This window comes from Takifugu flavidus, chromosome 2, assembly GCF_003711565.1.
Source record: "Takifugu flavidus isolate HTHZ2018 chromosome 2, ASM371156v2, whole genome shotgun sequence".
Lineage (NCBI taxonomy): Eukaryota > Metazoa > Chordata > Actinopteri > Tetraodontiformes > Tetraodontidae > Takifugu > Takifugu flavidus.
In genome coordinates, this window is record NC_079521.1 from 2,588,443 (window position 1) to 2,612,486 (window position 24,044).

Sequence of the window (24,044 nt, forward strand, 5' to 3'; positions counted from 1 at the left end):
CAAACAGCCCCAAATGGGGATGCTTTGGCACCGGGATGGGGGATGTCTTGCCGCGCAATCAGTCCCCAGCAGCACATGGAGATCTGCTGTAATTAAGAAGCCACATCCCCCATGAATCCCGTCCATGAAGCAGGACTTTAATTCCCCACTAATTGAGGCCAACGCGGGGAGGAGCAGAGGGAGGGGTGTGGTATTTGGGGCTCTTGCTGGTTGGACCGACCGCTGCGTTAGATGATTAGCTGAGGTGTAGCAAAGCTAAATAGGAAATGGAGCCTTGGCATCACAGCGAGACTCACCTGCCCACCTCCCGTCTGCTCGCTGAAGGAAACCTGAGCCGGAAGGCTCCAAACTTTGCCATTTTGGCTCCACTTTAACAGTGGTGGCTTTCTTTGTTAGTGGGAGATGGGTGGGAGACGGAGGAAGGGACTTAGACGATGGGAGATTGATTGAATTGCTTCATTTGGATTCACACTATATCTATTACAGTCGTGCTCGTGCTCAGTGAAACGCCAGAGAGAACAAAAAGAGCGGGGGGGATATATTTGGAGAAGGATCCCGGCTGCTACGTCTAACAACAGCAGTCACTTACGCAGATAACGTATTTATTTAGAGCTGCAGGGCTGCGTGTCAAAGACCTTATTTAGTTGTGACTAAACCTCTGAAAGTGAGGTGAGGAGAGCTGTCAAAGCCACAGCAGTCTGGTTCCAGGTGGTTTTGTTCCTGTAATGGTGCCATTCGAGGGTATCGGCTGTGTGCAATTTCTCCTACTCCTTTATGTCTGTGCTTCACCTGAGACGCGGGGTAGAAAGTGCTCAGGAGGTGGCAGGAAGGCACACTGTCACTGAAATCTGTCTGTCTCCTTCTCCCCGTCTGCTTCTACACATAAGACTGCTTCCACCCCACAGTTTGTGACAGTCGCTCCACTTCTGCCGGTAAAATGTCGCTATTGTGTGTGGGGAATTATACACACACACCAGCGGCCCGTGCACGTTTACACCGAGGAGCCGTCATTCTCAGCTGTCCTTTAAATACCGCTGGGTTTTCCACACTGGATGCCACTACTTAGGATGGTCTTTTTTTGACATTTTGGATTTTGCATGTAAGAAAGCTGAGCTGCGATGGTGGTCATACGGGGGGACTAGAGCTGCCCAGCTGTGTGCATTTCTGGGTTTGAAGGTCTGCCGACCGTCACTGTTTTGACGCACAAAGATTGTAAGATCATACTGAGGTGATGATAAATGAAGATAAGGCTTCCATTTTCTGATTTTATCAGATCGAAACTCTCCCAGATCTCAGCATTGAACTTTGCGAAGACGTTCTTTTCTTCGTCGTGTGCGGCTGTTCGCTGTCAAAAAGCAATCTGTTCAGGCGCACAAGACCTTGAGCAGGTGAAAGTCTGCTCAAGGCCCAAGTGTGGAGGTTTTAATCAGTTATGGGCGACACTCAGAACAAGCTAACATTCAGCAGGAGGTCAAGTAATAGAAAGTGCTGCTCGCCACCGGCGGGAAGTACCATCCATTTTAAAGAGGATGTAGAAAATAATGTATCTGTTTGAGTGTAACCACTACTGTGTCCTTGTGTGAAGCTCTAGCTTTGATTTATCCAGGTTTATAGTCTAACCTTGGCCAATTACCTACAAACACGTTCCCTTGCTGTTTATCCACAATAAAAAAAGAACACTTCAAGCCTTCTTTGCTTGCCTTGCACAAATGCCGTCATATTTAATTGGTAATAGTTCTGACCTTGTTTCTCTGTGTCTCAGAATGTTTCCCCCTTATTACATATATATGATTCAGTGCCCTCAACATACCAGCGAAGACTTAATTCACAAAGACAACCGCTGGTGGTCTTAAAAATCAAGCCCTGTTCGCAAATTCTTATTCATGTTTATATTCTCAAGGGGCAGAAATGAAGGATCACCTCAGAGAATTGGCTGGGCTTCTACACCCAAATATCAATAGGGTCACATGTTTGATGTGTTTCCTTGTAGCCACATGCAGGTCATCATTATAATCTGATGCAACGAATATCAGAACGTTGCCAGTTAGCATAGAGAATGTGCGTAGATGAAATGTTGAACGCAGAAGGTTCAAGTCGGGGAGGTCAGAGAAGTCACCGTTGTTGTTGTTTGGAGAATAAGATGAATCTATTACAATCCATCTCGTCTTAGCTGTTATTCTTACGGGTTTTGTTCACGTTGTTTGTGATTTGCATTTAAATTTTAGTATGAAGACAAAAGGTCTACTGCCGTGGAATAATTGGGTATGCATTGCCCTCTAGCGGTAGAGAGAGGAGGCGAACTACGGCGAGTTAAATTCTACAAAGAAGAGCTGAAAGGTCCTTCGGCAAGCAGCAAGATTTAGAATATAGTCCGTGTAAACATGTATATGCAATACACATTTGGATGCATATGAATAAATGATGTAAGTTATGTGTCTCCAAAAAGGGGAAGGGGGAGGGACAGACATCAACCCCCCCTGAGAATGAAATGGATGAGCTTCCTGCTTTGCATTGATTAATGCACAAACGTGCATATGCTGAACAAACACAACAAGAACAAATCTGAAGAAGACAAGACAAACAGGCAGGTGGGCAAGGCTACAGCTGGTCCCCACAGGGCCCCGAGGAGCCTAATCAATTCTTACATTTCAGGGGAAAATGATGAGAAAGCAGACGCTCAAAGGAAGATGGATGAGACAGAGCTGCAGCAAACACACAGATCAATAGTACTCATAGCCTCAAGGAGAAAATACGTTAAGTAAAAGCCTTTTACTCAATGGATTGGAGTCTGGATGTTCAGAGCAGCCACATGAATACCTTTGTGTTCCAAAGAGAGGAGAAGAAAGCTGGCTTCGATGAGCAAAAACAAACAAAGTTCCGGTACTGAGACCCTGTAATATGAGTGAAGTGATAAGAAACTGGTTTTTTTGCACCTTCCTTGAGGTGAGTAAAGAGAGCTGCTTTAATAACACTGGAATGTGCTGAAATTACTGTCAAAATAATGTATCATGGTGCATATTTAAGGAAAATGAAAGAAAATACACTGAAACCCTGCAAAACACCTTTTCTGAATTTTAAAAAGCATAAAAAGAGTAATGAAGGATTAAGAACGATGAGAAAAAGATGAGGTTAGAGAATCTATGGTGGAGAAGGAGGAAGGAGAGGAAGCAGGAAGGAAAGATCTGACTCCCCCACGGATGGATATTCTAATAAGGTTATAATAACACGTGAGGGTAAAGTATCAGGAGGGGTTTCGGTAAAGTTGGAGGAGGCTGGCTGAGACACGGGGGTGAAACCCTCGAGTCTCCTTCAACGTCTGTCAGAGACGTGGAGGCTCGGCCTGACACACACACAGTTGTCAGCTCTCTTTGAGCCGTTAATCACGCTGATGTTAGGGGGCCGGATCTTTTAATGTCAGCAGAGACACCCGGCAGCAACAAATGAGCCCCGCGGCGTAACTTCCACACAACCCGCACACCTCCGGAGCTCCTGACGGAGCCGTGACACACCTACACTCACCCTGCAGCAAATACCAGGAGGAGAGCTCTGGTTACACCGGAAGATGAGAGATGAAGACAGACTGGGGGGGCATAAACCACGCAGGCCTCCCGCCTTTGGCTTCAATCACCTTATCTGAAAAAATCAATCCGCCCTCGACCCAAATGTAATCTATGCTACTTCAGTGTTCACAGAAGGTTGTGATTTGAAACCATTTTTTGAGATTTGGGGCACATTTAACTGGCAAATCCTCACAGCCGGCCCCCAAACCTGTGGTCAACGACTCCTCGTTACACTCGTTTCAATGCTTTGAGGACACGGATGAAGAGCAAATTGATTATCAGTGTTGTTAATGCTCCCTTCAATCCATCCTTTAAAAGACTGAGAATTCATTTTTGAGGTCTCTGGGGACAATAAGAGGAGACTCTAACGTGTGACGAGCTCACGTGTCCTCAGGAGGCTCCCATTAGGGCAAATCCTGCAGGAAATAGAGATAACACTCGAGCTTACTCTCACTCCTTCACACACACACACACACACACGCACACACAGATGAACCTTTGTTAAGATGTGATTAGGCTGTCTGTCAGCTGTAAGAGGCCTATCAAGGTTCCCTGCACGTCGAACGCACATAAATGAGCGTCTTAACTGGACCGCCTGACAGTCTGCTAGTAGAAGGATGTGGAGGTTGCCAATAACGGGGGCGGGGGGGGGGGGGGGGGGGGCTGATTTACCAGTGGACTTACAAAGAATGGTCTTTTATTTGCTAGAGAGGGGAAAAAAGCTGGGCCTTAAGCTCATGTTGAAAACGGTAGAGAAACACCTGCACGGATCAGCCTCGGCGGGAAGAGCATCAAGCCAGTTTTAAAGACCTGCAGGCTTCAGCGTTCCCTCAAAAACGATCGAATTCCTGGACTTTTTTTCTCGCCCGAAGAGAGAGAGAGCGAAACGGGAGACGTGTGCTGTGGAGCTTCTCAGCTGAGAACATCAACAGGGCAACAGGCACTTATAACTTGACTGGCCGGCGTCCAACTCCACACTTAAGCTCACGAAAGAGGGGCCGCGCATGAATAATTTGAAAATGTATTTATTTTCAGATGAACCAGCCTCTTCAATCTGTTTTGCTGTTTGAAAGCTGGAGAAGAGAAGCTGGAAAGTTGGGCACTTCTGGAGTTCTGCTCATTATTAATTCAACAGTGGAGACGTGTCCGCTGGACATGATCACCCGATATGTGACTGGTTAACCACAGTATTGAAATATTGCAAATGGAGCAGAGCCATAGATGTTACAAGGTTATTATGTCTCTTCCAGCAGAGCCTCCCTCAACAGTTGAGCCAAGAATGATCTGAGAAAGCCACTATAATAAAGGAAGCAGCAGTCTGACATATCCCACATACATCACGTTTGTTCACGATTGTGTAGAAGCTTCAAGTCAAGACACTCCAGAATGAAAATTTCCATCTTTTTGCTGTCATCTTGGTTTTTCCTTTAGGGTTAAGATCATCAAAATATGTCATCATGTGGCAATATGGAGGAGGGAAATTGAGTCCTGTCTGGGAATGAAAATGAAATGGAGGAAGAAAAATCCTCAGCTCAGCCCCCTCAGAGGCGTCCACATAATAAGCTGGATTGTTGCGACATACGACGGCGTCCATGAAATTCCCAAGTGGACGGTTGCTGAGCGCCACAAATATCAGAGGAAGCGAGTCCTGCTGCGTTTATCCACTTTGAACTATTTGGTTTTTCCACCTTTTGCAGCAGTCACGGCGGCGGAACATTTCCGGAGAGCACCAATGTTCTCCCAGATTTGTCCACTTCCCTTCCAAACCTGCTCAGTGGGGTGGAGGCCTGCACTTTGGGAGGGGGGGGTGGGTCAGTCCATCATTTCCAGGGTAGTTCCAGCAATAGAATAGCACTAAGATATTTCGGAAAACATTCAGCGAAACCCCTCGGGAGCACCTTAAATATGTCGAGTGTCCTAATAATTGTAGCTTTCACTTCACAAGACCAGCAGGCAAAACTAGGAATGGATCTGGGAACGCATTCAACCGGTGCAGCCATGTATTCAAATTGCAAAATCAGGCTCCCACCCACATGCCATACCCACTAAATACAGCCCGTCACGGACGGCCCGATGCTGGATGCACATCCTATGCGAACGCGCCCGACATATTAATGCGTATGTGCGTAGGCTGGGGTTGGGGCCCCGGCTCGGTTGAGTCTGGCTCACAGCGTGTTGGTAAACATGCAGCTGAGACAATGTGGGCTTCGTGATTCACGCATAGGGGCTGATTAAAGAGCAATCACAGCCCCCGCGGCGCAACAAAGGGCGGCATAATCACACCTTCAAAAAACACATGCACCATTAAATGCAACAGAAATCTACTGCTGGAATCGATCTCAGCGCGCTTCATGCTCGGAAAGTCTCAAATGTCTCCAACTGAAGAAAAACGGAACAGAGAGTAAAAAGTAGCCGCTAAAACTAAACTAGTTTATCATTAAAATAAAACAATCTAGTGTGAAAGGTAAATCAAATCATTTGAATGCTCGGCTACAGTTAGCTAAAGCGCGCAGTCAGCAGAAAAACGTGTTAGCGATTATTAACGCATTATTGACGAAAAAAGATGCAAAAACGCTGCGACAAACACCGATGAACAGATTAGTTTGGTGCCAAACCTGTCCCCAGGCCCATAACGTTACAGCAAACCTCTGGGTTCGCCTCAGCCCAGGAGACGTTTGTTACCAGAGTCAGAAACAGTAATGAAGACAACGGCCATGTTCTATTTGGGGAGTTGAAAATGGAAAAGAACATGAGTGTGCACGTTTTGTCATCTTCTTGGGATCTTATTAAAACTTCAGAACTCGATAAATCATCTCCTTTCTGCCAATAAAGCTGAATATTAACGAAGGCGGAGGAAATCTAGAAAAGCCTAGCGAGTAGAGGGACACCTGGATGCCAGGCTGAGTGGGGCTGCTGGTTTTGAAGCACCACTTTCCTGTCGGTGCGCTTCAGATCTGCTTCACATTAAAAAACATATTTTAAAGTATCAGTGAGAAGAGTGGCTCCCTGCTAACAGAATGAGGGTGTCTGCGAGTGCAGAGGAACATGGCCGATATTCAAACATGTCTGTGGGATCTTAGGACCAGTGTGCAAATATTTATACGTCCAGGGTTGGGTCACGATCGAAACAGAGCAGGAGAGACGAGGCGAGCAGGATGATGACGAAATTGTATTACCATACATGAGAGATTAAACAACCATTTACAAGGTCGGACTGGATAAAATGCTCTTAAAAACACGGATAAGCAGGTTCTGAAGCCTTCGACACGGACGTGACGAACGTGTCCTTGTGAGTCAGCAGCAGCAGCAGACAAAAGAGCTGAGGAGTGTGTGGAAGACTGCAGATTCCGAATGACTCCGACGCGGGCCGATCTCCGGACGCAGGTCCGGGGGGAACTGGCACAATCCTAAAGAAACAACATGCAGCGAAGCCACTGTAAACCGGACAGTTGGAAAATCGTAAATCACCAAAATAACTTAAATACAGGAGTATGAAACCAGACACAGAGGAAACGGCCGAAAACTCTATGATCCACTTGTGTTCTCTTCATGGCTTTACAGGGTTTACCAGGGAATGAAGCACACACACACACACGCAGACACACACATCATATCAACAAGTCTTTAGACGCTCTGTGATTTGTATTGTCTTTACAGTTCCGCTGAGATTAGTGAAGTGATCGATGGCTGCTCCGCTTTGGCAGACGATCATCAGGAGCCACATTGCCTCCCTCAGCAGAAAGCATCTGTGGGTTCTCAGTCACCCCCCCACCCCCCTCCAATCTCTGTATATCTCCTTATAGAATTCATTAGTCAAGCGGTCCGGGAAGAAAACACACAGGCGTCGAGCTCAGTTCTGTTTGTTTCGAGTCGTCGCTCCTGCGCGGTCTCTGGCGGCCGCTCCTTCAGAAGACGGGCTGCTGCAGATCTACGGCCTCTTCCTGGAGCAGGACCTGCAGCATTGCTGTCCGTAGAACTTGTGATTACAAACGCCGTGCTGGGGAACCAGGTGACACCAGCTGAAATGGTCCGTGCACTGTGGCTCTGCCGCGACAGCGAGAAAGAAATGTGCGGTTTAATCTCGGGCCTGAGTTTTCCATTCAATAATACATCAGGTTGCTAAGAAAAACCTTCAAAAAAAGGGTCCAACAACGACTTATATATTCAAAGATTGAATATTTAAGTGTTTACCTTTGAGTATTGAGGCCTGGCCAGAGCTTTGTGCAGGGGCAGAGGGGGCAGCGGGGCAGAACTGAGTGTTGCAAGCCCTGGAAGTGACGGGTCTCTGGTGGGGCAGGCAGCCAGCTGCGGGGCGACCCTGCCGGAGACACTGGATGGACCGAGTCTGGACTCCTCCTCCGCAGGACACGGAGCACTGACCCGCAGAAACAGTGGAGGGAGGGGTGCAGCAGACAGAGAAGAAAGTTTAAAAAGGGCACCGAGAACCACAAAAGGACACAATGTAGAAGAGCAGGTGGAAAAACACGACTAATAAAAGGTGGAGGAAATGACAGAGAAGACATTTATGCAGAGAAGAAGAAGACAAACATCTCATCTGGCATGTTTTTGCCCTCCAGGAAGCTGTCAGGAGCAATCTTCTCGGGTGAAAACAGAAGATAAACATCAGCATCGAGCAGAATAAGATGCTCCGCCGTAAGAAGCTGGCCGCTCTTGCTTAATACGCTAGATCAGCTGAGTAACAGCAGAAAACGGAGAGCTGCAGCCAGCATCCCCTCCACTTGTCCGTGACCCACCACCTACGTTCTGCAGCCTGCCTCTAAGGTTTTAGTGGGTCCAGTCAGAGTTACAGGTCCTGGAGGGTCAAATCTGACCCAGAGGGCCTCACCAAACCGGGGAGGGGGGGCTCGCAGCAATTGAAAAATATCAACAAACAGAGACCAAATGTGAAACATTAAATCCGAGGAAACTTCTGTCTTATCGCCCGGTTCTGGTCCTGCTGAAAAGCAATAATCCCCATTTTAATTTGATGAATTTAATTTCATCTGATATCATTCAGGGCCGTACCATCCTTGGACGATCCTTTAAAACTGGTACAAATACACAAACGGAAACACACTGCCCCCGCGACACGGCTTTTACACACTAGTTGACATTTGAGGACGAGGGGACACGATATGATTTAACTGCTGGGAGGACCTCCAGGCTGCTGGACCTGCATTTGATTTGCTGGGAGGCTCTTGCACTCTTGTTTTTCTCAGCAGAAGCTGCACTAAATCTGTCTAAGATCTGACATGAGGGACTCCAGGAGTAAAGAAACCTACCTGTTGCCATGGAGATGAGTACCAGCCGAGAACCACAGCGCTGGAGGGGCTTCTGCCGGGGACCGCGTGGCTCGGCTCCGGGCATGGACTTCGGTTGCAGCTCCGTTGAAGGTCCACCAGAGGTCTGGCGATATTCCTGCACCTCCGTATGGGGAACTCCACATTCCTGCACGGGAAAAGACGCAGCGTCAACTCGACGGGAGTCTGACAGCTTTCGCCGGGTTGAGTAGCATTTCAGAGGCTGGAACACAGATCACCCAGCAGGCTCTTCGTGTGTGTGGTGCAGCTGAAGGCACATACCCTCCATTTGGGTCTCTCTCCCCACAGTGAAGCTCTCTTCTCTGGAAGCCCGATCCACAAGACCTGGAGCACTGAAACGCAGCAGCGGCAGGAGGGACAATTTTAGAGAATCAACCGCAAATGTGTGTGCAGACGCAGTAAAGTCACACATTATATGTTTGTGTGTGTGTGTGTGTATGTGAGTGAGTGAGTATTTATCACAATCCAAGTCTAAATGTGGTGTGGGACATTTGCAATGTTTATCCAAAACGTAACCCTTCGATTGTACACAAAACAGCCTCAACAGGAAATGATGCGACGAAAACAATAACAACACTTTTTAACAATTTGTCGCTAATCTGATTTGATACCAAACTGTCTCGGAATAATTGTGAGTCCTTGACGAAGTGGACTGTCTAATTATCTTGTTTCTTCTCATGGAACACACCATAATTACCTCCAGCGTCAGGCAAATGAGCGCTCGCTTTTCTGAAGTGGCTGAAAAGTTGGAATCTTGAAATCTCGGTAATTAGCTTCAGGAGATTTAGCATTTGTCTGGAATGTCGCTGCATCGGAGCTGTGAACACATGGCTGCTTTTGCAGGTGTGCGTTATTTTCTTTTCACATCTGTGTCATGTTTCCTTCACATTTCCCCATCTGTCAGATGGTTTCTGACAAGCTCGGGGGGGAGTGACATCATCTCCCGATGTTGTGCTCTTCTGAGAGGCTCCGAACGGATTCAGACTTTACGATATTTTTGATTTATTTTGAATGGACGACTTGAAAGCTCGTGGTTTCTAAAACAATAACTTAATATGTCTCAGTGTCGCACACAAACAGCTTGAAAAGCCACTGTCAGAATGTTAAATTTCTCCTCCAGATGCTCAAAAGGTGGAGGAATGCGTCTCACTGTTGCTTTTGTACTACCTCTCCCCAGGGGGTGGGAAACCACTGCAGCCTTTCGTTCTTGGGGCAGCGGCGCAGGACGCAGGTCTCCTGGGCTTTGGGTTTGTGGTGCTGTCTGCACATGCTGTCAGGCACCACCACCGCTGTGACCCCGGGGTCGGTGCTGCTGCAAAACACACTTCGCTTCCTCAGTCCTCGGCCGCAGGTCTTTGAGCACTGAAAACGGACAACAAAATCATTCACGAGCAAACAAAAAACCCCTATAACGACCTCTGCTTGCAGATTTAACGAGCTACCGCGTAGATTATGCATGACCACAGTCTGTAACTTCTTCACAAATGGTTCTGTGACCTTCAGCTTGTTAAAGCACTAATCCGCATGAACAGATGTTAAACTGTGGCTGCGCAAACCATAAATGACCCTTTTAGGCACCACGTGGCAAACTAAAGGTCAGCGGTCATGCCGGCACATTATGGAAAAACATTACAGTCAATAGACCAATAACTCCTGGATTACATATGACCCCAACATTGGACCACGGAGACAAAGTTCTCCTGGGGCTGGCGCCCACAACCCTCTGGGCAGTTGCTGTGTCATCATAAAAAAATGCATCCATTGGCCAAACAGGTTTTTACATCGCTGGAGAGATTGCGCTACATACACACTCGATAAAACGCCTCCCAGAAGTCCTCTTGTCACCGAGGAATCGGATTGATCTTTTTGAAGAACGATGACAACTCGGAATGACAATCGACTGGACTGAGACTGATGTTCTTACCGAGAGAGAAACCACAGTGAAATCAACTGTAAAGGTCACACCCTCTATTAAAACTGCTTACAAAGAAACTGTTCACACTGCTCTGATAAAAAAAAAAAAAAAAAATATATATATATATATATATATATATATATATATATATATATATATATTGGGGATAATGTTTCCAGCAAAGTGGCATTTATCATGCTTTCTTTTACGCATTCTACCCCAAGTCTTAACTGCAGGAAAAGGTCAATATTTGTTGTCGTAACAAAATAAACCGTGTTTGGAGAAACAGTGAAATTGCTGAGACATTAGAAGTGCAGAAACGCTGCTGCTAGCAATTCCCCGTACGACCGACAGAGGGCAGCAACGTGTATATTTTCATTTGAAACTTCCATTTCAGTGTGTGTGTGTAGGTGTGTGTCGCACGGCCATATCTAATAAACAACGTGACACATTAAGCCTGCAGGGAAAAAATATATAAATCTTTTCCGATTCTGCCCACAAGTGCGAATCTTGGACACAAACTCACCTGTGACCAGGATCCGGTGCTCCATTCAGGGGGCAGGTCTGGGTCTGGCAGGGCTGGACCTGAGCTGGGGAGATGATGGGGCACAGGGAGTGCGCCACCACCTCCTCCCGCTGGTAGGTCACCTTCCTCACGCAGCGCAGCGGCCTGGTCTGCTGACCGCCTCCACACGAGCGACTACATAGACCCCAGTCTCCAGGTGCCCAACTGTAGAGAGACAAAAGAGACTCTGGGTGAGCGAGCAAAGGACACCGTGACAGTTAATAAAAGGAGACAGCTCTCAGGAGACAATCTGTTGTATCTACTGGTTAAAATATACAAACACAAATAAAGTTGCTGTTTCTTTTCTAGGTTTTCTTCACTTTTACTGCTAATCAGACACCTTCTAATTATAAGGTCAATTTAAATATGGATCTTTCTGTGGACCACATTTTGTCCAACCTTTGTGATGTGTTTCGGTTCTCTCGGACGTTTGTGCGTCTACGGCAGAGGCCGGCGCTGATAAAACGCCGTTGGGGCTTTTAAAATAGCTTCTGTCTTGGCATCGTGGCTGAAGGGGCAAATTACTGCAAATAAGCGGTGTGACAACCACAGGCTTAGAGGCAGATGGGCAGATGGCTCGGTCCAGTTTTTTGAGAGGACGTGCTACCACAGCCGACCTGCTCCAAGCGGAGAAAAATGCTTTCATTTGCTGTCAAACACCGCAGCCAAACGAAGCGGCGGGAATGAACTGCAATTTGGAGGAGAGAAAGATGTGAACCATCGAGACCCGAAAGCAATGGTTTGGGATTTTTGGGAGAGCGCTCCCACTCTTTTTCCAGGCTTATAAATAACAATCTATCATTGAGGAGAAGTGGCCGAAGAGCCACTCCACTGCGAAACCGCCTCTGACCGAGCTGCATGTACAGTTGAGGAGCAGGATTGGGATGCACAAGCCGTGCATAGAATAAACATAACATCAGGTTTAAATGAAGGGCAGCACTTTTCGCTTTGGTCAGTCGAGCCTTCCCTTCATTCACTGTGATTTATCATCTGATTTCAGGGCATCCTGGACATTTCTGCCACTACATCAAGCCACAGGAATCCAGACCTTTCATACTGCACCAGCTAAAATAGGTTCAACTCCCACCAAACCGGTCAGAGCTGAAGAAGCCTTTCAGACGAGAGCAGAAATGTCTTCATCAGTCCAGCTGACGCTTGGCCAGACCTTTAAGGGTGTTTAAATTTACCTAATAAACCTCATCTTCACAAAATGTTTGCTAATGTATTTGATAAATGGCGGCACTATAGGACATCCATCAGTGTCGTTCCTACAGAAAAGTTCCAGGCCTTTTTTTCTCGCCAGGCTGGGACGCTACACGTCTCACCTTGATGCTGGTGTCGTTCCCACCGTGTGACCCTCGGGAACCTCCCTAAACGCATCTATGCTGAACAGAGCGCAATCGTGCTGCGAAAAGGAGGGAATGAAGGAGGCGATGTGAAGCTTAACAAGGTCAAAATGTAAGAAGAGCATTTCTTTTTTGGACGGGAAGATTGAACCATGTTCCTCAAAAAAACCTCCAGCAAAGCTCATTAATATTCTGAAACACTGCTGATACCCTGCAGTGCAGCGCCCTCATTCCTCCTGGCTGAGGTAAGAGAAGTGTGGGGAGTAGCTTGGAGTGATGAGCTGAGCGCTTATGGGGGGGTTGACCACCTCTGTCTGGCCTGAACCTTGAGGAGTCCCAGTGTTTCAGGGGCAGGACGGTCAGCACCTCAGATACAGGTGGCCGAAATACCAGGAATCAACTGTCTGACCCACACAGGCATCCCACCTCACCGCCAATTTTTCTCCTTTCTCGGCCTTTCCCTTAAATACACGCTCACGTCAATGCAGGTTTTAATTGTAGCCATTAACACGTTCATGCTAGCTATTTAACGAAGACCTCCAACGAGAAAAGTATTGGCAAAGGTACGAAAAGCATCGTGGGCGTCAAACGCTGTTTTATCTGGGTTGCACTGACACTCAGGCGAAAGCTACGGGCGGCCCCGAGACTGCTTAACACCTCTCTCCCAGATAAGAGAAATGGTATGGCCAAGATTAGAGGAAGGAAATGTCATCACGGGTGGTGGGAAAACTTGGCGAGAGACGGCAGCTGCATGTTGGAGGTGTGGCTGACGTGCGTCTGACCCTCTTAAATGATGAGAGGGAGCACACAGATGAAAATCATACAAAAAGCTGTTCTCTTTTTACCACCGTCTTACTTTTGAAACATTATCTGTGTGTGTGTGTGTGTGTGTGTGTGTGTGTGTGTGTGTGTGTGTGTGTGTGCTCTGCTGTAAATTAGCCTGGCTCTGGCTTCTCCGCCTACAAGCCGCACTGGAGAGGCCATTTATCCAACGCTGTTCCAGCCTGTTAGCATGCTAAACTTGTAGCCTCATTTCCCTCTTTGCTGACTAGAATACAGATATTTTAACAAAACGTAGCAGGACGCAGTCTAGACGCCAGAGAATGAGGATATCAGGGCGCGCTGAGCTGGGAATTTGCGGTGAAACACTGTCGTGTCCTTTACAGCCTCTCAACTGGGTGCAGTCGATACAAACCCAGTTGTTGAGCTGGAAACTTGAAGTGACTTGATGAGAATAAATGAATAGTTGGTTGAATCGCGTGTCACGGAGGGGGCGTAACAGAGCCAGGAGGTGAAAGACACCGAGGTCAGAAAACTCCCTGCACTCCATCCCACAGCTAATAAGCGTCATCAGTGTTTATAATCTTCACAGTGTGGTTTCTATAAAAAACAAAGCGCCGCGCCGCCGCCTTCTTCGCTGGATTGAAGCACAGAATTGCCTCACGCTGCCACCTGATATCAGACATCTGATGACGGAGCCGGATCAAGTATTAGAGACGCTGGGGCCAAACGTATCGGTGACCATTCTCACACTGTTATCTGATCGGTACTCACAATACATGGAGACCAAAGTCTGGGTATCAGCATCGCTGATGGGATGGAGCAGCTTTGATTACCCTTTATAAGCAATATAAAGGCAATAATATTCATTTAGTGCACGCGTTAGGCTGTGAAGGCGTGTAAATCTGTCCTGATGGGTTTCTGCAGCCTGTGTGTGGATGAGAGTTTAAACAGGTGAATGCAGCCTCCACTAAGGTAGATTATATAAACACAGCAATTACGGACCAAAAGCTCTAACAGGGCAAAATATTGTAGAGGTATTTAATATAATGAAGCAAAAATGTCCAAACTAGCAGATGGAGGTGATCTAGCTGAGCTCAGGGATACTACAGCTACATATTTCTGGCCTCGGCTACAACCAGAGCCAGGAAGAGAAGGCTCAGTTTACCTTCAGTACATGATGTGCGCTTTAAAAAACACTCTTAAATCACATTTCCTTGACAGGAATGACAAAATAAAGGATTTGTGCACATGTCAAACGTTTGGGTTTAATAATATATTTGTGTTTGGGTACGTCTTGGTTGTTGAGCAGGTCGGGACATGCCAGAGTTCACATTCACCTAAACAATGAGCCAAACAGCCTGTTTTGATGAGCCGGGAAAACGAACCCCGACGATATAAATAGAACAATTAGACGAAAGACAGTCGAGTCTGGGTGACGTGCGTTTTGTCAGGTCAGCAAGATTTAAATCCACTTGACAATAAGATGGAACCACAGAGAAGAGGTTGAAATGAAATAAGTAAAGTTTGACTCGAAAAGACGGGGGGGTGCACTAAAGCGTGTGTGGATGTTGGCTTTTTAATTTTGATTTTATTTCTTGTGAGGGGGAAAAATGTAGAAAATAAAGACTTGCAGAGATGGAAAAGGGAGAACAGAGGCTGAGCTGAGGGGAGTCTGACCACAGTAAATGGCCCACAGAGACTACACCACACACACACACACACACACACACACACACGCACGCACACACACACACACACACTTACTATGCAGGGCAGGGCTGTGTGTTGCAGAGGTGGTAGCCCAGTATGGGCTTGGTGTACGGATTACACATGGTGGAGTTGACCTGAACCTTCTGGTCCTGCAGACAGATCGCTTTTGTGGAGATCCGACCTGTGAAAGACAGACAGAACCCGGGGTAAGGCGAGCACAGTGAAGGATCAGAGTGATAATAAACACACACACACACAGTAACTGCGTGCACACTTAGCTCCTGGCAAAACTCTCTTAACCAAAACACCATTTTGGACTTTATAATGACCTTTAAAAACCTCTGTAAGTACAAGAGAAGGTTTGGACCTTCGTGTTGCTCACAATATATGAAAAGTACCTGTTTGTGACCAACGGGGATCAAACCGGCTATTAAAAATTCTGCTTTTGTTGGAATATTGGACTATTATCCCAGCTGTAGCCAACTAAATGATTTAGGCAATCTTAGGCTAACATATAAATGCTATCCATGTTGGATTTTCTTCTTCGATCCATTCGGATGGGAGGGGATTAACACGGTGAACTCGCTGTCTTCGTGGCGTCACGTTAGAAGCCGTGAGTATCAGTTTGATGAAATTGAAGGCTTTGTTTTATTCTCATTCCGCACTATTTAGTTATTAGCTTACACCTGTTTGTGTTTCCAAGCACCGTGTTTTCACAATAGCGTTGCAAGAGGAAACGTTTCGGAGATGACGAACAGCATGTGTTTGGCAAATAGGCCTGTAGCATGAGCCACGCACGCTTAGCGTGGATTATCACTGGAGGCTAACTTCCTCTTGTAAGTAGGTGGCGTAACGAGTAGGATAGCGAGATTGGAAGACGGTGTGTCGGGAGTCTCGCAGCTCCCATTCTCAACAAACTGGACAACCAGGTAAGTGCCTAACTTAAACTGCGCTAAACCTGGTTTTAAATAACAGATTTTTATCAGCACACTAAAGAGATGGAGTAACTAAAGTGTTGGCAGCCAAAGTAACAGATTACTTTACATCTCTTCTTCTACACTTTTGCTTCAGCTGTCATGAACGTTTCCCACAGGGCCCCATTCTGACAACGGCACATAAAGCTCCTTCAGCATGTGCAAAGGTCCATCCAGGCCTGCCCTTCCTGGAAAATTGGCTGCTCATCGGAGGGCTAAACGAGGGGTTTCTGCTTGTACACAATGAAAGAACGAGCAGGCACACACACACACACACACACACGCTGTCGTAGCTTAAGCTCCTCCACCGCGTTCACACATCGTCGGTCTCACCTCCAGCACAGGGAGCCGAGCAGTCGGATCGCACAACACCCCAGCTGTAGTCGGGCTTCTTCTCAGTGCGAGGCAGGGTGTACTCCCACACCACGCCCGGGTTCTTTCCCTGCAGGAGGATCTGTCAGGGGGACAAAGAGAGGTATCTTCACGTCCACAAGGAGCTCTTACAGCATTTTCTCCAACTCTTTTGAGACATCTGCTGTAAAACTTAGGTTGACGCTCTCTATATTTTATGCGGAGAGGCTGCGGGTGTGGCGTCATGGCAACGAGTATTTCAATTATTATTAATTATGTGACTGATCTTCCCGTCTTGATGCTGGGAATCTTGATTTATTACTACGGACATGTTTTAGATTCCAGGCCGTTCTTCTGCTGCAGCCTTTAGCGCGCGCCGCCATAAAAGTTAATAACACTCGGTTACTGTTGCATCATTAAACCCCTGCATCCCATAATGTCCTGATCAACTGATGGAGCTGCAAACGGTCCCACAGAGGAGGGAATGGAGCTAAGACGCATGTTGCAAACTGTAGAAACATTAAAGCAGCAGATTAAAACAAACCATCGTGTTCCTGTTTCGGGCTGATAACAAGGTGCTAAAGGTGAAGCAGGACGGTGACGCTGAGCTGGGAGATCTCCAGCTAAAACGCTCTCCCCAAAGTACCCATGAACCCAACAAACTAGCTGCTGGGCTCATGTAGGCCGTGCTGCTTTTACTGGCTGGTTAAACTGCAGGGATTCCTGCGTAGAAGGTTGATCTGGACGTTCAGGTCCAACAGAAACCAACAGATGAATGAAAGCAGACATTCTGATTAAAAAAAGAAGGATCAGGCTGTTATTAACGCAGGCCTGTGATGATTTATTTGGTACGGGGAGGGATTTTATATAACCCATTCTGAAAGGCAGAACTGGCCTGGGGTCAGACTCTGGATGGTCGGTTGGTCTCGGGGGGACCTACACTGGTTAATGAGCATCATCCAACCATCACTGGCCACTCCGATGGCTGACCACTATATATCCCAACTTAATCTTAAGTGACGTAGGACAAGGTTGTTTTCTTTGGGTGAATCCCGAAATCTGCCATCAACGGTCCAAGTGAGGAGGCCAACTGTCTCCTGGGCTTGATCCACAGTCAACAGCCCCGGGGTGCTCCTCCTGACTGGATCGATCACCTTCTTCCTACTGCTAACCGTTCCACACACGGTGGACAGGAGGCGAAGGAACACGGAAAGGAAATCCCTGATATCAGATAACGGCGTCTGTTTAGACAGTACCGCTGTGCTACAAGTGGACTTGTGAACAGCGGAGGCCAAAGCGGACAGGCGTACGCCAAGGGTCACATGTCAGACCTTAAAAACCCCCGGCGAGCTTGTCTGCTCATGTTATCTGTTTTCTGTATGGCTGTCAAAACACAGCAAATGCTTCAGTCTAATCACACAGAATTAGGCTCGCATGCTAAGACCCGCTGCGCAAATTAGTTGGCACCGATGAGAGAATTTTATGAAAGCAAGTGCATCCAAGGGCAGATTATGCTTTAATCTTAGGACACAAAGATAATTAATATGGAATCTAAAGGTGAGCTTCATTTCATGTCAAGCATATGAAGCTATATCCAGTCTTTTGGAGGAGAACTAAATCATAAATCAGTGAGGGAATGTAAATCTTTGCTATATAATTTGAAGACATACTGAGCGCTTATGTAATAACCACGTTGACCATTAGTCTGGCCTTGGGTGGCTGGTAAAATCCCTGCCCTCAGTCTTGCTGGCTGCCTATGACCCCAAAGACTCCTTAGAAATTGAAATTAATCTAGAATTTGACCAGTGTGGTCTTGATGTGCAGAATAAATGATAGTATCAGGGGTCAAAGATGGACGTTAAAGTGTGACGAAGGATCACAGATGCAGCTCTGGAATGAAAAACACAAAAACCTTTTCATCTTCTGATCACTCGTATCAAACAAGCGCACGTCTGGCAAAAAAAATGAATATGAAATGAGAGCCGATGAGTAGAAACACAGTGAAAAACTGCATCTTCATTTTATGAAGGAACTTTTTCCCTGTCGTAGGTGAAGATCAATCTGGTGCTAATACATCGAGGCTTCTCAGCAGTTCTTCTTCTCTATTCAGCCATCGAGCCTAAATAACAACAATAATAATAATAACACAAATTCTTAAGTTTGTGAGTGATACTAACGTTCAAATAACCATTGAGGAAAAAGTCAAACTCTCAGTCCTCAAGTTAGAGACAGGTGAGACTTTTTTCCACTTTTTTGGGGCGACGCACCGAGTTTGAGATGAAGAAACCTCATCTTGTCTTTTGTAGGTCAAATACTGCAGATGAAATTCCGATTTTATGAGCCGGGAGTGATTTGGACATCTTTCTCTGCACGTGTTTAAACATGCAGTGAGTTATTTCCCCACCGACGTGCTCGAACACAGAAGTCCTGACTGAGCTCCACTGACTGTCCTGGGGCGAGAGGGAAAACCTCGCAATGACAGCCCGCGATGTTTTTTTTTGGTTTTTTTTTACAAACCAACCGCTGCGCTCATCCAGTCAATTGTGGACGCTGCTGCTTGTTTAGGACCTGCAGGTCTTCGGACCGGTATGACCTCACCACGCCACGCCACACGAGAGCGCCAATCCCGGGGGAAATATCTCCTGGATGTTCTTAAGGCCTCACCCATGTGTTACGTCTGTTCCTGGTGTTAGCTACTTCCCCCACCACCAGCTGAGCAGCCGCGCAGATGCGAGAGCCTTGTCACAGTTTACGCTCGCACTCCTCGACATTTGTTTTTCTTTGAGGGCTTCAAGCTGAGTGAGGGTCGGGGAGGGACACCCCCCACCCCCCCCTTCTCCCGTAGCCCTCGGTCGATCTGTGACAGCAGCAGTTTAAGGAGAATGTGTGAACCAGATGACGATGAGGAAAAGAAATCTCATCTCATTTAATTCTCCTCCTTTAATTCTCTGTGACCTTAACTTCTCACATCCTAAGAGTTCAATTGCAGAATTCTTAATCTTTTAATCTCCCTCCTCCTCCCTCTCTATCAAGCCTTTTCCTCCTTTTTGTAATTACAGGACATACTTATAGCGATTATACTCGTGTCATCTGCAGATCAGCTGTATACTGCTGAGCGCTCTGCTGGACAGATGTACTGGGAAATACAAATAAGCAAGGGGGATTCTCTTAAATCTCAGGGTTCAAGGGAATATCAGCTCTTTATCTATATCTAGCCTCTTAAAAAGCTCTTTAAATGGCAAAATGCAGTGAGACCTCTACCAAGAAGCGTTATGAAACTTATGTTTCTATTGTAGCGGTGCTGGCACGGAAAACTGTGTCAGCCTTTTTAGATTCCATGATTAGTCCTGAAGCAGCTGAAGCCGTGCTGGACGCGGCGTTGGTGAATACTGGATACTGCGGCACAACTGGATGCTTTCGCTCGCAACGTATCATTTGTATTTCAGTCTAACTCCAAATTCCGGACAGGAAGAGCTTGTGACAGGTTGACATTGACGAAGATCAATTAAAGGTTGGATTAATTATACTGCTCTAAAGTTATTATTAGGATATTAAAGAATGAAGAAATTGGATGTCTTTTCGCAAAGTTGAGAAATAATAACCTCCTTTGGGAAGAGCATTTGCGTGTCTGCAGCCATTGCGTTTGCAAACTGGTCCAGTAATGGACTCGTCCTTCGCCAACTGCAACAATCCCTCCAAACCTGCGCTGTCCACAAACACAAATGTAGGTTATAAAATGGCTGCGAAAGTATTCAGACACTTCCTGATGACCAAAGAAATGAACAGCCAAGATCCTCAAATGTCAGTCTTACTCCTCCTGGACATCAATCCGGATGGAACCACAGAGTTCCAGCAACAAAAGAGCTGGAGGGGAGCCCTTAAAGGACACTGTGGGAAGACAGGACCCACCTACACGTCCCTCCACAGCTCCCCATTTATACAGATAATGTCACTGCCATTTGTCAGGTATTAGTTCTGCTCTACCTCAGGAGGACACAACTGCCTAACGTCGCTTTCTACTGATTCAGGACGGCCAAAGGCTTCCGACACCCCATGGAAAAGTGGATTCTCTGTCCTGCTTTTTCACCTTTCTTCTCTGCCTGTCAGAGATTCAAGCTGATTCCAGGTTTTATTTCGCCGTTACCCGAAATCCCAACTGACCGTGGACCGCGGTGGCCACTCGTGACTACATTTTATTGAGAACTAACTCATTGGAGTGGACCTACACAGAAGGCTGTTGTCTTGTAGGCATCATGTACAAGTGTACTTTAATGAGCTTTTTCAAAGAATGGTGTCATAAAGAACTTAACATCTTCTTCCATTCTAACCCCTACCACCATTAGACATCCGCGCTGAACAGAGCAGAATGTTAAAGCCCCTAGCATGCTCTAGATTTCCCTGATTACACTCTTCCAAGCATTCAGCCCATCCCCAGATCATCCCCCGACATAACTAATCACCAGACACAATTAATTCCCCACAGAAGCTCTGCAAACAGCAACAACAGCCCATGTTCACCCTAAAAAACCAAACATCTTTTCTCAATCAAGCCTATTCATATGCAGACAGATGAAAAAGAGGCGCTGCAGATCTGTCAGAGACCCTGTCAATGTCAATTGGCATAAATGGACTTCACCCAGCAGTGGCGGCTTACTTCAAACACCAGCGTCTCATTAGTGGGTCCAGCCGCGTACAGGCTCTCGGGCTTGTTGAAAGAACGCTGGTAGTCAAACATCGTCCCACCAAAGTGAAACTTTCCTGGCCAGTCCACCGTCCAGTCCCCCGTCAGGTAATACTTCTTCTTTATTGAGCGGACAGCCAGGTAACTGGTGGAAACCGCCATCTCCTGGACATGAATGCTTCGTGCTCCAGCTGGGATTACGACCATGGTGTAATATTCTATATGTGAATGAGGAGAAGGTGAAATGTTCAATAGTTTGCCAACAAATATCTAAATAAGGCCTCAAACTGTCCATAAGTTACTGAGACACTTGTGGGTTAAACATGTTTGAACTTTGAGCTTAGACGCTCATTCATTGATTACGTTAGCGCCGCCGAGCTTACCGTTAGCCCTGTGTTGAAGGGTGTATTGGCCCTTGAAGAACTTGCAGGTGGAGTTGTCTCCTTTACAGATGCCGCACGCATCCAGAGAGGCCTGGGAGCCCAGGATCTGGTCACAGCCTACTTCCTGTCAAAAGAAGTTGCAAAGTAAAGAACTACAAGTGCGAGGGCCGCTGCGATGCTTCAAGATTTTATCGACTTCTCAGTGCTTGGTGCTACACTGCTAGAGCTAAGAGGCTCATTTCAGCCAAATCACTGGCTCCTGTGTTGAAACCTAAAGCTGAATCCAGGGAAAACACCAGCAAGCACACCATGCATCCCAGTCTAGATAACTTTTTGGAAAAACATGTGGTTACATTTAAGAAAAGGTTCCAGCTGTGTTTTGTGTGGTCCAACATGCCGCATCTGCATGAGGGACAGACAAAACAGTGTTTTCACTGTGTGCCTCATCGGCTCTGAATGACCAAGTGTGCACCCACGGGCTTGTGAAACAGAGATTAGTGCAAGGTGCTGAGGCTAATATTCAGCCATGTGTGAGTTAATGTGTGTGTGCAAACATCAGTGACAGCGTGAAAAACGTGTGGACAGGGAAACGGCCGTGTCACTTCACACTGTCGGCCATCAGCGAGGAGAATGTTGGAGCTACTTTGTTCCCTGGTTGGAGCTGCAGTTGTGGGAATCTAAAAGCTGCCAGTTCCATTTCAGCTCAGAACCGAGAGTCCTTTAGTGTTCATCGCGTGATTTGTGTTGCTTTGGCCTCGTGGTGACTCCACAGGCCTTGTCAGAATATCACTATCACCATTTGTCTTGGCTGCCCAAGTGGACAGCTGTTAGACCGTGACTCTGCTTTTACATCCCTCCTGACTAAGTGTGAACCGGTTTCCAAGTGAGCGCACATGCACCACTGTGGTACAGACCTCCATATCCAAACGGAGTGCACAGGTAATACATTCTCATATTTATATGTATAAATGATATAGAAATGATGAAGAAATTAGCTTTTTTACCATTAAAATTAGCTTTTTTTCAGACATTATGCAGCTTTGTGCCGCAAAAGATCAGATTAAAATATTTTAACACAACTGCCGATAGATAAAGCAAGACACTGTACCTCACACACTCCTTCAATGCAGACATTTGTTTCAGTTTTAGAGCAGGGCGTGCCGTCTTTGACCTTGCTGGACATGGCAAAGAAGAAGTCAAAGTCTTCTGCAATGCAGTACAGCTTGCAGATGTCTTCATCTGCACAAAGAACGCACAGAAACACAACCGTTTTTAAGGAGACTTGCTGCCTCAAGTGAAGGGGGGTTCACGCATTGCAGGGTTTTTCTTCTCGAGAGGTAGAGCGGTGCAGCCTCTGCAGTGATGCTGCACCAATCTGTTGTGGCAAAGAGATTTGAGCTGGAAAACACACGCATATACAGATCAGACATCTGAGAGGCACTCGGAGCAGAGCGGCTGCTCCTCCAGGTCAGGAAGAGGCAGTCAAGTGGAGGAAAACCAGACAGAAAATCATCAGAAACGAACGCAAATGATTAGAAATGATGACTCTTACGCTGGACTGTTTTCACCTGCTGCAGTTACCGCACCGCATCAATCACAGCAGCACTGAGTTACAGTATGCACAGTTTCTGTAGGACTGAAGTGGAAAAGACAGGAGCTCACAAAGAAAGCACCCTTGGGTGTTCTTGCGGGCCTGCAGGTTTATTTTGTCTTTCAGATCAGCTATCGCAGACAAGTTACAACAGCCGTCTTTGATTAAAATAAATTATGGTGGAGGTGACTGGGCTTAAGGTCCCAGAAGGCAGTTTAGAGTCTGTTCTTCCCTACATCACCTTCCATTCATCAACAGCTTAAACAGATCTGGGACGACAGCCAAAGGCACTGCTCTCCTTCACCCCTCTCTCTCTCTCTCTCTCTCTTCCTAACCCTGGGTAACAAAGCTGGCCCAGAGGCCTCCTATTTAAATCTAGTCCCACTGTGTCAAAAGGTGCAGGTGGTTACACGTCTCCCATGCATATTACACAGAGTAATGGTTTCCTCCAGGTTTTTGTCCCTAACCGCTGTAGCTGTTAATGGAAGCAGGGTTTTTTATTTTTTTTGGAAATGGTAAAAGTGAAACTATATAAGGTTGCAGAATGTATAACATCTACAAAGGTAAGAAAAGGAACAAGCTTGCCTTCATTTTGTTCAGTTCCCCTGCATACAGAGCCTTCTCCGCTCTGAATAGTGTGGTTTCTTTTCTTGTGCCGTCTATGCCAAGAAAACCCCGGGATGTCATTTTAATCCATGGAATATATTGTTTATTTTCAGGGGAGATAATGTCTTTACAAAAACTGTACAAAACATCTGTTTTTCTTTTGCAGAGACGGATGGAGGGAAAAATGCCTCCTCGGGGTAAAGAAAGAAAGAGACTGACATTTTGTGCTTCTTGGTCCATAAAATAGTTGTGCCCCAT

General features: G+C 46.5%; 1 protein-coding gene across 1 annotated transcript in view; it reads right to left on the bottom strand.

Annotated features, from left to right (window-relative positions):
* Nucleotides 1-6,711: 6,711 nt before the first annotated feature.
* The window catches only part of adamts18 (ADAM metallopeptidase with thrombospondin type 1 motif, 18), a 44,418-nt gene continuing 27,085 nt past the window's right edge, over nucleotides 6,712-24,044 (bottom strand). Inside the window, 12 exon segments of the mRNA XM_057017387.1 lie at nucleotides 6,712-7,604; nucleotides 7,752-7,935; nucleotides 8,843-9,008; nucleotides 9,143-9,213; nucleotides 10,049-10,243; nucleotides 11,323-11,354; nucleotides 11,357-11,526; nucleotides 15,255-15,381; nucleotides 16,508-16,628; nucleotides 21,180-21,424; nucleotides 21,590-21,713; nucleotides 22,698-22,828. Of these exon segments, the coding sequence (XP_056873367.1) occupies nucleotides 7,489-7,604; nucleotides 7,752-7,935; nucleotides 8,843-9,008; nucleotides 9,143-9,213; nucleotides 10,049-10,243; nucleotides 11,323-11,354; nucleotides 11,357-11,526; nucleotides 15,255-15,381; nucleotides 16,508-16,628; nucleotides 21,180-21,424; nucleotides 21,590-21,713; nucleotides 22,698-22,828 (1,682 nt within the window). The 3' untranslated portion in view covers nucleotides 6,712-7,488.